Genomic DNA, 14,063 nt, shown 5'->3' on the forward strand with positions numbered 1-14,063 from the left:
TGTTACTACAGATAAACCTCCTTGTGGGACGAGGTGTGAATGAAGGAGTCAGGCGCAGGAGGTAAAATACCAAAGTCCAGAGTTTATTCCGTTTACATAAATCAAACGCCCAAAGCGTCAAACGAAACTATTACAAGGGAAAACATCCACCTTGGCATTAGCACAGTGAATAGTAGCTCAACCGAGCTACACGCTCTCACAACAAACAATCACTCACAAAGACAAGGGGAACAGAGGGAACACTTATACACATACTAATTAGGGGAATGAGCACCAGGTGTGTGTGATTGACAAGACATGACAAGTGGAGTGATGAGAATGGGATCGGCAGTAGCTAGTACTCCGGTGACGACGAACGCTGAAGCCTGCCCGAACCAGGAGGGGGGGCAGCCTCGGCGGAAGTCGTGACACCATGTCTGTCTGTATATTAGGATCAAACTACTTGGGCTATGAACACCAACTTTCTGCCCCCCAGGCTAGTCTTAACAGCCTGGGGTATAATGACTATTTACAGCTCTTTTGTGTGAGACAGTCTCTGTCCCTCCATTTCATAGAGAGTGTATTGTCTGTTTAAAAGAGCAGTGTAAGACCCCCTTTCCATATACCCCCCCCCCCCCCCCCCCCCCTCCACCCCCACCACCAAACACACACACAAGCGCACACACACGCGTGCACACACACACACACAAATCAAATCCAGTTTTATTCGTCACATACACAGTTTAGTGTACACATACACACACTCAGAGTGGGGGGATCAAAGGATCTCTTGCACATACCACACTGATGGGAAGCAGATGCAGAGAGGGAGCTGCTCTGTTGAGGTGGGTCTGGCCTGAGTGTGTGTGTACAAAGTCAGATATTTCTTGGTAATAGGCATGGAACAGAGACTCAATACAAGAAATCACGCAATAGTGACTAACTGTATGAGCCATGATGACGTAATGAAGACAAAGCTCCTTTTTACTGCCTTCTCCCTCCCCTCCCCTTGCATCCTCCTCTGTGGTTAAGTTCCCTGGAAGTCTTACAATGTGAGAGAGAGTGTGTACGTGTGTGTTGTTAAGAGTTTTTGGGATGTGGGATGTGATTGTAGTAGATGACTATTTCAGCTATAGTTCCATAACTTCACATGGTCCTCATTTAGACTCATATGGACATTCCAACAACAGGCATGAGTCATAATTTAAACAGAGAGTGAGACATGCTTCACATTAAAATGGATGCATGTGTATAAGAAATTCAGTTTTGGGGAGTAGTGAACTACATGTAGTTCAACTAGTAATTTAATTACATTTTGCAGTAGCTTGGTGGTAGTTTAACTAAATTCCAATCTTGGTAGTGTTTTCAGTAGTTAATAACTTTTTTTTCATGTAGTGGTGTAGCTAACTACTGGAAATACACACAACTTTGAATTATTTTAATCCAATAAAATATGGGTGATGTAGGCAAGACTTTCCTTGCATTTTCAGCATCAGACCTGCCTTATTCTCACTTGAAACACTTTTTGTGTGCCTAACGCTCACTTTTTTTGTGTTTAATAGGCTAAATTACACATTATGTTAACATCTGATTGGAGAGTGATCTGTTCTTGCAATTTGTAGTCTATGACATTTTAGATTTAGATATGATGATGATATGATAATAATGATATGATAGATATGATAATGTTTATATATGATAAGTAGTTTGGATGTAGTTAACTACTTTTTCAAAGTAACTTTAGTTAAGTAAACTATATTAATTCTTTAGGATAGCTTTAGTGTAGCTAAACTTCTTCCAGTGTAAAGGATAGCTAAACTTCTTCCATTTTCAGAGTAGCTTCCCCAACTGGAGAAATCTAGAGACTGGATTCCTGGAGATCTGCAGCATAGGAAAGTGAAGCAACTGTGTTTATTCCATAGGTTGCATACAGTGAGGGAAAAAAGTATTTGATCCCCTGCTGATTTTTTACGTTTGCCCACTGACAAAGACATGATCAGTCTATAATTTTAATGGTAGGTTTATTTGAACAGTGAGAGACAGAATAACAACAACAAAAATCCAGAAAAACGCATGTCAAAAATGTTATAAATTGATTTGCATTTTAATGAGGGAAATAAGTATTTGACCCCTCTGCAAAACATGACTTAGTACTTGTGGTGGCGGCAAAACCCTTGTTGGCAATCACAGAGGTCAGATGTTTCTTGTAGTTGGCCACCAGGTTTGCACACATCTCAGGAGGGATTTTGTCCCACTCCTCTTTGTAAATCTTCTCCAAGTCATTAGGGTTTCGAGGCTGACGTTTGGCAACTCGAACCTTCAGCTCCCTCCACAGATTTTCTATGGGATTAAGGTCTGGAGACTGGCTAGGCCACTCCAGGACCTTAATGTGCTTCTTCTTGAGCCACTCCTTTGTTGCCTTGGCCGTGTGTTTTGGGTCATTGTCATGCTGGAATACCCATCCACGACCCATTATCAATGCCCTGGCTGAGGGAAGGAGGTTCTCACCCAAGATTTCACGGTACATGTCCCCATCCATCGTCCCTTTGATGCGGTGAAGTTGTCCCCCAAAGCATAATGTTTCCACCTCCATGTTTGACAGTGGGGATGGTGTTCTTGGGGTCATAGGCAGCATTCCTCCTCCTCCAAACACGGCGAGTTGAGTTGATGCCAAAGAGCTCGATTTTGGTCTCATCTGACCACAACGCTTTCACCCAGTTCTCCTCTGAATCATTCAGATGTTCATTGGCAAACTTCAGACGGCCCTGTATATATGCTTTCTTGAGCAGGGGGACCTTGCAGGCTCTGCAGGATTTCAGTCCTTCACGGCTTAGTGTGTTATCAATTGTTTTCTTGGTGACTATGGTCCCAGCTGCCTTGAGATCATTGACAAGATCCTCCCGTGTAGTTCTGGGCTGATTCCTCACCGTTCTCATGATCATTGCAACTCCACAAGGTGAGATCTTGCATGGAGCCCCAGGCCGAGGGAGACTGACAGGTCTTTTGTGTTTCTTCCATTTGCGAATAATCGCACTAACTGTTGTCAACCTTCTCACCAAGCTGCTTGCCGATGGTCTTGTAGCCCATTCCAGCCTTGTGTAGGTCTACAATCTTGTCCCTGACATCCTTGGAGAGCTCCTTGGTCTTGGCCATGGTGGAGAGTTTGGAATCTGATTGATTGATTGCTTCTGTGGACAGGTGTCTTTTATACAGGTAACAAACTGAGATTAGGAGCACTCCCTTTAAGAGTTTTTTGTTGTTATTCTCTCTCACTGTTCAAATAAACCTACCATTAAAATTATAGACTGATCATTTCTTTGTCAGTGGGCAAACGTACAAAATCAGCAGGGGATAAAATACTTTTTGCCCTCACTGTACAAAGAGCACATTCCTAAAATTACACCCACCACATGACAGTAAGATGTTTGTCTTGAAAGGGGACAGCCTAACATTATTCTGCTTATTAGTCAGTCACGCACCCCTTAGCACATTGGTCATCAGTGTAAAAACCTGAGCTGAGGGAATGGCCTTCCTTTTTCTTTGTAGTGATCAAATTGAATGCCACATTGCAGAGATACAAGATCATCCAGCCCAAAAGTCAACCCCTAGCCTCAGCCCGTTACTCCTAGACTGACTGATGGCTCTTCATAGGTCTGAAAGTATCAGATAGGTGAAAGCAACAACATAAAATACTTCACTCAAGCCTCTGGTAGGCAAAGTAGTACACTACATTTCAAGGTAGTTTCTAGATGTGTTTATGGGTTGATTTTGTATGTGTAGGATGGACAAAATTTAAAAATAAGCAGAGGGATAAAGTCTGGGATATTGGTGCCCCACAGTGGTATGACAAAGGAAGTGCAGTCAAGAGAAGCAGAACTGAACACAGGACACCAAGCAGATTTATTAAGCATCCCTTTTATTAACGGTCACCTTTTACAAAAACGAAATGTTCTGTGTTAATGAAATTAGCAACAATACAGCGAGTGTTGATAACAGATTATATGGGACACCTCTTCCTAAAGTAGTTACAGTAGGATTAAAACCTCTACTCTGTAGACCTGTCCTACTGCTCCCACAGCGAGGCCGGGTCACAGCACCCCTCCTACTGGCTCTGCACTTACAGACTTCCTCCATGCATCTCCATGGTTACAGTTACTTAGTGACCCGTCTGACATGCTGGGACCCTCCCTTATGCCCTTGCCCCTCCAAAATACTCAGCCAAAGTATGCATATACAGTATCTATGTATTCATGAATCAATGCACATTTACAGTATGTGAGTTTTCAGCAAAGGAGTCAAAGAGAACAATTGTAGTGTAAGGTCAGCAGGTCCTAACAGTTACTTTAACAATACATTTTTCCTTTTTAACTTAAAAAAGGAAAGAACCCAAAGTTCATTTAATAAAGTAGGAATCCACTTCATCACCCTCTGGACAAAGAAAACTAACAGGAAAAACTACATCTGTATTCAAAATTTTCCATTGAAAAAAGGGGGAAAACGGGGGGAGATGCCACAGTCTGACATGTGTAGGATGTCTTTAGCGCTGGCTGTGCTACTGTAGGGATCATGGAATGTGGTGGGACTTTGCAGTAGTAAGGTCTAGTTTGGTGTCCGGAGTGTGTGTGTAGTGTGAGGGAGCCCCTCTCCTCTGGGGCCCAGCGAGTTCTCTCCCTGACCCTGCTGAGGAGGAGCAGGTGGAGGTCAGAGGTTAGAGGTAAGCGGCGGGCAGGGACAGAGGATCAGCAAGAGGCTGCCTACAGTACAGGTGAAGGGGAAAGAGAGGAGTGTGACAGGAGAGGAGAGGCCATGATAGGAGAGGTGGTGGGGAGGTCGGGGGTGGTCTTTGTAGTAAGGTTGGGAGTGTCCATCATCCCCTCCCTATGCTTCAGGCGAGTCTTTGTCCGATTCCTGCAAAAAAAAGCACAGTTCAAGACCTCTTTAGTGTTACAAGGAAGAATTGCTTGCCAGTTACACCCCCGATTTAACAGATGTGCTTGCTGAAAACCAAGTACAATTTAAGAAACTGTTCACACTTATTATTATTCTCCTTCTGCTGGAACCTGTCAAAAAAAGTTACCAACACCAAATCAACTAGCACTAGTATACTACTTATACTTTTGACACTAAATCCAAATTTGCATAAATTCCAATGTATTTCAACAGCCATAGACTTGAATGGTAAAATGTTGCGCCGTGCCTAGACTTCAACCATTTATGCTTTTTGAACTATAACCATTTAAAAATGTTCCTAAAAGCTCCATGGGCTTCAATGGGAAGTATTTGGATCCGCTACTGCTCTGGAACCGTTAAAGCAAACAAACACCAAACCAACGTTGACATGTACAGAATGACTCAACTTAAATTGCTTGTCAAAAGACTGTTCATGCTATTTGCACATTTGAATAATAACAGTTAAACATTTGCATAAAAGCTCCATAGACTTCAAAAGGAAAACATTTTATTCACCACTGCTCTTGATCTGTTTCAGCTACAATCACCAACCCAACGTGGAAATGTGCAGACTGACTCAACTTAGATGGCTACAACACAGCTTCTTGCAACCATTCATAAGCTATAGAGATTGTTGTATCTCCATTCATTTCAACGGTGGAATGCAGGCTTCAACATTCTAAACTGAAATCAATGCCACAACTTTCAGAATGTTGAAACTAAACCATTTTGAGAGCTTAAAAACACATTATATGGCTTATGATGCTATGGTACTCACTCTAGCCTACTATACTAGCCAACAACAGTGCATTTGGAAAATATTCAAACCCCTTCACTTTTTCCACAGTCACGTTACAGCCTTATCCTAAAATTATTTTTTTGTTAAATTCTCATCAATCTACACGCAATACCCCATAAAGACAAAGCAAGAAATGTTTGCAAATGTATTACAAATAAAAAATGGAAATATCATATTTACATAAGTATTCAGGCCCTTTACTCAGTACTTTGTTGAAGCACCTTTGGCAGGGATTACAGGCTCAAATCTTCTTGGGTATGACGCTACAAGCTTGGCACACCTGTATTTGGGGAGTTTCTCCCATTCCTCTCTGCAGATCCTCTTAAGCTCTGTCAGGTTGGATGGGGAACGTCGCTGCACAGCTATTTTCAGGTCTCTCCAGAGATCTTCGATCGGGTTCAAGTCCGGGCTCTGGCTGGGCCACTCAAGGACATTCAGAGACTTGTCCCGAAGCCACTCCTGCGTTGTCTTGGCTGTGTGCTAAGGGTCGTTGTCCTGATGGAAGATGAACCTTCGCCCCAGTCTGGGGTCCTGAGCGCTCTGGAGCAGGTTTTCATCAAGGATCTCTCTGTACTTTGCTCCGTTCATATTTCCCTCGATCCCGACTAGTTTCCCAGTCCCTGTCGCTGAAAAACATCCCCACAGCTTGATGTTGCCACCACCATGCTTCACCGTAGGGATGGTATTGGCCAGGTGATGAGCGGTGCCTGGTTTCCTCCATTCAGGCCAATGAGTTCAATCTTGGTTTCATCAGACCAGATAATCTTGTTTCTCATGGTCTGAGAGTCCTTTAGGTGCCTTTTGGCAAACTCCAAGCAGGCTGTCATGTGCCTTTTACTGAGGAGTGGCTTCCGTCTGGCCACTCTACCATAAAGGCCTGATTGGTGGAGTGCTGCAGAGATGGTTGTCCTTCTGGAAGGTTCTCCCATCTCCACAGAGGAACTCTGGAGCTCTGTCAGAGTGACCATCAGGTTCTTGGTCACCTCCCTGACCAAGGCCCTTCTACCTCGATTGCTCAGTTTGGCCAGGCGGCCAGCTTCTTCCATTTAAGAATGATGGAGGCCACTGTGTTCTCTGAATTTTTTTGGTACCCTTCCCCAGATCTGTGCCTTGACGCAATCCTGTCTCTGAGCTCTACGGACAATTCCTTCGACCTCATGGCTTGGTTTTTGCTCTGACATGCACTGTCAACTGTGGGACCTTATATAGACAGGTGTGTGCCTTTCCAAATCATGTCCAACCAATTGAATTTACCACAGGTGGACTCCAATCAAGTTGTAGAAACATCTCAAGGATGATCAATGGAAACAGGATGCACCTGAGCTCAATTTCGAGTCTCATAGCAAAGGGTCTGAATACTTATGTAAATGAGGTATCTGTTTTTTATTTATAATGCATTTGCAAAGAATTCTAAAAACCTGTTTTCATTTTGTCATTATGGGGTAGTGTGTAGATTGATGAGGATTTTTTATTTATTTAATCAATTTTAGAATAAGGCTGTAACGTAACAAAATGTGGAAAAGGGGGTCTGAATACTTTCCGAATGCACTGTATATCCCACTATAATAACTACACACCTACAAACCGCCCTAAAATAGGTCACTATAACTAACCCATAGCCTATGAAAACCATATTCCTACCGCTGTCACTACCACTACTACTATTTCACAACCATAAATAATGCAAGACTAGCAAGCACACACATTTACTTCAGTAAATGTCCTTTTCAATTTGTACATTGATTTTTTTCTATATTTTAAAGCCTTCTTTCGATGGCTGTATTTTTATATTGTGGATCCATAATAAATACAACGTCGTACCGCCTCCTGTCTCTTGGTGAGTTGCCGGTTGACGGCCTGTAGCAGCTGCTGCAGTTCCCTCACAGTTTGGTTCAGCCCTGCCGTCTTTTTCTCCTTCCTGTCAATCTCCTCCTGAAGGACACAGTGACGGGTTAGTTACTACCCTCTAGTCACTTTTAATATAACTACACCTACTTGTCAATAAAACAACCCCTATTTAAAGACTGGTTAGATTCAATACACAACTACATCTACTAACTATCAATACTACAACTACTAGTAGCGAGATACCTTTGTTTTTACCATGAATTTACACTACCTAGATAATAAGTGCAACGGACTGTCTTTAACATACAGCCACAAACAGTTCCCCTTCCCCCTCCAGTAAGTCTTACGTGTGATGAGAGGTTGCTGTTCTCTATCAGGTCACCCTGGCCAGTCTCTTTGAAGAGCTCCTCCTGGATCAGGTCCAGAGACTGCTGGGCCTGAGGTGGAGCAGGGTGGGGGAAATTACAAGAAACATTTAAGCTTACATTTCAGGTAATATAAGTGTGTTCAACACATCCACATATTAAAATGCTCAGTGTGTATTTAGCTCCTAGTAGGGATGCAAATCTTGGTCAAAATAATTCCAAACAGTAAAATTACGTGACCAACAGAAAATACTATTAGAGATCTGTATATAATGATGAGATGCGTATGTTTCCACCCTAACAATGAGAGTTGGCCCAAGGCAGGAAGACAGGCGACAAGCTTAGGCCCAAAATAAGCCCATAGAAACTTTTTATTTTGGACGGATTTCACTCTCGCTTTGCCTCTTCCTCTCTGATACTATGCATGCACAGGACATTTTTCATTAAGACCTTAATGGAAACATGCAACAATAGCAAGCCTATCATCTTACAGTTCAAAAGGCTATAGCCTATTATTGAACATGCAACTGCTGTAATGAAGCAGCTAATAAAACATCATTTTCAAACATTGGCCAAAATGCAATTAGCGGAAAACACAGCTCTATCCTAATACGAGCAGTTGTGACTGATTTAAATCTCAGTTAGAAACTTAGAAAGAGGGGGAATCTAATAGCAACAACTATGATGGGTTGCTAATATGACTAGGATTGTGCCTTTGGCTTCTGGACAACGAAATAAAGTTATGAAAACCAATAGAACAGGAGAGAAATGCCAGTTAATGGCATGAGGAAGTCTTTATAAAATAATTGCATCTACGTTTCTACAGATGGATTTTCGCAAGGCTACTTTGAAGCAAGGTAAGACATGCCTCATTATTTGAAGTAAACTAAAACATTCAGGTTTCAAACAATTATACTGCCTCAAACTCACATTGCAAAGTGGTGGGTGACGCGTTGATAGTCAACAGTAGGCAGGCTATAGCCTATGCATCCGAACGGCGAATTGGAGGCGCGCTTTAATTACGAGTTGAGATTGAGAAATAAAAATAGCTCCTTTTAATCGTGGCCAGAATTGTTATTTGTTGCACAATGACTGGGCTTACAAACGCAGGTTTCATTTCGGTAGCCTACAGACTTTTTGAGCGCTCCTCAAACTAGGCTTGGTATGCTGTGCACGTGTGATAAATAAGATGCATGACGACTAACGAAAATACACACTCGCCAATTTAATACCACACAATTATGCAAATTAGACCGATAAGCATGACTGGTGAAATGTATTTTCGGCGGCTAACCGTTAACATCCCTAGCTCCTAGAGTAAGTTGTTTCTTTCTAGACTTGGACTGGTGACTAATTGTTTCTCTAACAGCAATGTAAATCCAAACAAACTAAAGGTAGTCCAATCCTGAGAGACAAGGGGCCGTCTTACCTTATAGAGATCTCCAGCCACCTTCTGCCTCTCACACTCCTCGGTCTCCAGTTTGGACAGAGTCTCAGTCAGCTGGGTCTTCAGCTGCAACCAAACACCAGAGATGAGACAATTAACACATGACAATGACAGCCCCACTCCTGGTGAAATCTGATCTCAAACTGTTTGGAGGGGGGAATTTGCATAACTGAGGTGGTATTCAAATATTTATACCAAGACAAATGACAACATCTCTGTTTTGCATACACCAACAGTGGTTTCACTTGGCTTTTAGAGTGGTTGAGACATGTATAAATAGCTACTTATGGCAACTGATGTCAGTTATGTCTCTACTAAACTAGCTATTTAATGATTAGCTAGAGACTGATAAAGATATTAAATGTTGTATTATCAATGAAAAACCAGCAGAGATGTTTTAGTTATCCTTGAAGATGTTCACAGACAGAGGGAGGCAAGACGAGACAGACAAGACAACGAGACAGACATTGAAAATGTTCCAACTGTGTGTGGAGGCAGAAGAATGATTAAGCGATGAAAGTGTGTGTGCAGTTGAAAGCATATAATGTATCCCCAAAGATGGCTGACATGGAAAAGCTTATTGTGCAGGAGTAGCAGTAAGCCACTATAAGCCTGTTAGTAGTAGTGATGGCATAGTAGATCATGTACAGAGTGGAAACAGTAGTGTGTGTTAGTTTTCAACTCTCTCCCTCTACTGCACCTGCTATTTCAACCTCTAAATGCCCGGCTATGAAAAGCCAAGTGACATTTACTCCTGATGTACTGACCTGTTGCAACCTCTAAAACCACTGTGATTATTATTTGACCCTGTTGGACATCTATGAACGTTTGAAGATCTTGGAGAAAAATCTGGCCTTAATGGCCATGTACTGTTATAATCTCCACAAGGCACAGCCAAAAGGGGACTGGCCACCCCTCAGAGCCTGGTTGCTCTCTAGGTTTCTGCCTTTCTAGGGAGATTTTCGTAGCCACCATGCTTCTACATCTGCATTGCTTGCTGTTTGGGGTTTTAGGCTGGGTTTCTGTATAGCACTTTATGACATTTGATGATTGATTGTTAGTCTGTCCTATCACAGAGTAAGGGTGGTCCATCATCTATAACCTATGATACTAATACTCCAGTCTAACGTTACACTAAGAATATAACTGGCTCCTAAAAAGCAAAGAAAACACACCTTATGCATGCATCTTGTATATAAAAACAGTTTAGCCAATGTTGCATTTGAGCTTATATCACTACTGTATCCATAGGTTGTAGATAGATGTACTGACTCCCAGAGGACTCGGAGGACCCTGTATTCTCTAGGCAGGTGGTGACCCCAGAGATAACGTTGGGTGGTGCAGTAGGGAGGAGGGACAGGTTATGGAAGCTCTGCCTATATGGGTGAGCAAGGCTTACCAAATTCAGCTCCTCATTCTGCCTGACTGCTTCTTTATAAGAGCCATCAAGTTTGCTCTGCAGTTCAGTCAACAGATCTTTGAGCTGAAATGAAGTGTGAGATGTTTTTAACGGGTAGCTGTGGGATCCGGGGAGCCAGTGGAAAGAACGCTACACAGTTGAAGCAGGGGAACGGGGTGGTCGATCGGCTGCTAGGGCGAGAGTGTACTAGCCTATAGCATCAAGCTGTTTGGTTGGTTTTTCTACCTTTAATCAATGCTCTACAAGCATCTACATAAAACACATTCTCAATCAATGGAGGAATTATGTGGTGATATGAATGACAATGTTTTTGTTCTGTGTAACTGCAGTGACTCCAATGTTTTAACAACAACAGGGCAGACTCAGTCTGATTTGTTAGTGTGAGAAATACAAGTTCTGTAAGTTATTGTGTAAAGTGTGTAACCATTTCAACCAAATTCTATAACAGAACATACCAGAATGAACTGTGTGGTGTATGAACTATGAATGTAATGTGCAATTGTTGCATGTACAAACACAATGGTGGATACCACAAACAGTAAACACAGAGACATGCACCATAAACATACAGTACACTGCCACCCACAAACAATGCAGAGGGGAATGACTACATAGATGGATAATCACTATGACATGACTGAGTATGACTGGTAGATGACAGGAAGTATAGTCAGCTCACCTCTCTGACCTCTGTCACATAGGTGGCGCTCTCACGCTCTGCTTTCTCCAGCTCAGACTCAAGGTGCTGCTTGTCTTTTATCAACTATGGAAGAACAAAACAAGGAATTTTGACCTATGAAAATCACTTACATTTAATGAGTCAACTGATGTAAAGTGACTAATACAATTGCTGAGAGATGTGTTAAGTGTGTAACTGAAGGACTGACGTTGTCCAACTCCCCGCTGTCGCTCAGTCTGTCTACCTCCTGCTCCAGTGCTGCAACTTTCTCGCTCATCTAGGAAAGAGAGGGCAGGAGAGTGACCATAAGCACCACACATACCAATTATATTGTGGTTAAAAGGACAATATAAATACAAATTGAGTTTGATTGAATGGTCTTCAGTGTTCACCTCTTTCAGCTCTGTCTGTGACAGATCCAGCTTCACCTTCCAGCGAGACTCCTCCTTCTCCACACTGCTCTGGAGACGCTGAAGGATGCCCTCCTGTGGACAGTAAAGGGTATTACAGGTTAGTTTAAAAGGCACAATCAAATAAAATAATTGTATTTGTCACTTGCGCGGAATTCAACAGGTGTAGCCATTACTGTGAAATGCTTACTTACAAGCCCTTAACCAACAATGCAGTTCAAGAAATAGAGTTAAGAAAATATTTACTAAATAAACTAAAGTAAAAAAGAAAAAATAATAAAAAAGTAACAAGAAAATGACATTAACAATAACAATGCTATATACAGGGGGTACCGGTACCGAGTCAATGTTATCGACAGGTTAGTCGAGGTAATGTGTCATGTGACTATGCATAGATAATAAACAGCGAGTAGCAGCAGTGTAAAAACAAAAACTGAGGCCTTTATAGCATTATCTACAGGACACTGACAGAGAGCATCTCCTCACCGTCTCAGCCAACACTTTCTTGTACGTCTCACAATCTTTCTGTAGAACCTTCTGGGCCTCTTCAGATTCCTTCAGCTTTTCAGCCAATACCTGGTGAAAGGAACAGCACTGGTTACACTTCTTTCCACCTCAGTTCTCAGACATTTGAAAACATACAACTATTTTTTAAGAAACCGTAAAGGCTGTGACGTCACCTTGGTGTCCTCGGAGCCCTCTGGAGCTGGTTCAGGTGCTGCTTCAGGGGCAGGGTTGGGCTCTGCTGCTGCGGCCTCTCTCACTGCAGTCTCAAACCTCTGCAGCCACTCCCGGTGGTTCTGAGAGAGAAGACGGTAGTGAAGATAGAAAACTATAGGACATGAAAATATTAACTTATAATTGAATATCACATCATGTGGTCCTCTGTAGCTCAGTTGGTAGAGCATGGCGCTTGCAATGGCTGTATAGTCGGTTCAATTTCAGAGACCACCCATATACGTACAATTTATGCAAGTATGACTAAGTCGATTTAGATAAAAGCGTCTGCTGAATTGCATATACATATACATATATATACATATACAGTGGGGAGAACAAGTATTTGATACACTGCCGATTTTGCAGGGTTTCCTACTTACAAAGCATGTAGATGTAATTTTTATCATAGGTACACTTCAACTGTGAGAGACGGAATCTAAAACAAAAATCCAGAAAAACACATTGTATGATTTTTAAGTAATTCATTTGCATTTTATTGCATGACATAAGTATTTGATCACCTACCAACCAGTAAGAATTCCGGCTCTCACAGACCTGTTAGTTTTTCTTTAAGAAGCCCTCCTGTTCTCCACTCATTACCTGTATTAACTGCACCTGTTTGACCTCGTTACCTGTATAAAAAGACACCTCTCCACAACCTCTCCACAATGGCCAAGACCAGAGAGCTGTGTAAGGACATCAGGGATAAAATTGTAGACCTGCACAAGGCTGGGATGGGCTACAGGACACTAGGCAAGCAGCTTGGTGAGAAGGCAACAACTGTTGGCGCAATTATTAGAAAATGGAAGAAGTTCAAGATGACGGTCAATCACCCTCGGTCTGGGGCTCCATGCAAGATCTCACCTCGTGGGGCATCAATGATCATGAGGAAGGTGAGGGATCAGCCCAGAACTACACGGCAGGACCTGGTCAATGACCTGAAGAGAGCTGGGACCACAGTCTCAAAGAAAACCATTAGTAACACACTACGCCGTCATGGATTAAAAATCCTGCAGCGCACGCAAGGTCCCCCTGCTCAAGCCAGCGCATGTCCCGTCTGAAGTTTGCCAATGACCATCTGGATGATCCAGAGGAGGAATGGGAGAAGGTCATGTGGTCTGATGAGACAAAAATAGAGCTTTTTGGTCTAAACTCCACTCGCCGTGTTTGGAGGAAGAAGAAGGATGAGTACAACCCCAAGAACACCATCCCAACCGTGAAGCATGGAGGTGGAAACATCATTCTTTGGGGATGCTTTTCTGCAAAGGGGACAGGACGACTGCACCGTATTGAAGGGAGGATGGATGGGGCCATGTATCGCGAGATCTTGGCCAACAACCTCCTTCCCTCAGTAAGAGCATTGAAGATGGGTCGTGGCTGGGTCTTCCAGCATGACAACGACCCGAAACACACAGCCAGGGCAACTAAGGAGTGGCTCCGTAAGAA

General features: G+C 42.7%; 1 protein-coding gene across 10 annotated transcripts in view; it reads right to left on the reverse strand.

Moving 5' to 3' along the window:
• Positions 1 to 3,874: 3,874 nt before the first annotated feature.
• ktn1 (kinectin 1) overlaps positions 3,875 to 14,063 on the reverse strand; it is a 35,571-nt gene continuing 25,382 nt past the window's right edge. For 3 of the 10 annotated variants that reach the window (XM_084182254.1, XM_084182255.1, XM_084182252.1), the window contains 10 exons: positions 12,578 to 12,697; positions 12,384 to 12,473; positions 11,880 to 11,972; positions 11,696 to 11,764; positions 11,488 to 11,571; positions 10,788 to 10,871; positions 9,371 to 9,454; positions 7,924 to 8,013; positions 7,550 to 7,660; positions 3,875 to 4,887 (listed from right to left, as the gene is read on the reverse strand). In XM_084182254.1, coding sequence (XP_084038380.1) covers positions 4,858 to 4,887; positions 7,550 to 7,660; positions 7,924 to 8,013; positions 9,371 to 9,454; positions 10,788 to 10,871; positions 11,488 to 11,571; positions 11,696 to 11,764; positions 11,880 to 11,972; positions 12,384 to 12,473; positions 12,578 to 12,697 — 855 coding nt within the window. In that variant the 3' untranslated portion in view covers positions 3,875 to 4,857. The remainder of the gene's footprint in view (positions 4,888 to 7,549; positions 7,661 to 7,923; positions 8,014 to 9,370; positions 9,455 to 10,787; positions 10,872 to 11,487; positions 11,572 to 11,695; positions 11,765 to 11,879; positions 11,973 to 12,383; positions 12,474 to 12,577; positions 12,698 to 14,063) is intronic. The other 7 variants (XM_084182261.1, XM_084182253.1, XM_084182258.1 and 4 more) reach the window with 3 other exon arrangements.

This window comes from Coregonus lavaretus (genome assembly GCF_964263955.1).
Source record: "Coregonus lavaretus genome assembly, chromosome: 18".
NCBI classification, from domain to species: domain Eukaryota; kingdom Metazoa; phylum Chordata; class Actinopteri; order Salmoniformes; family Salmonidae; genus Coregonus; species Coregonus lavaretus.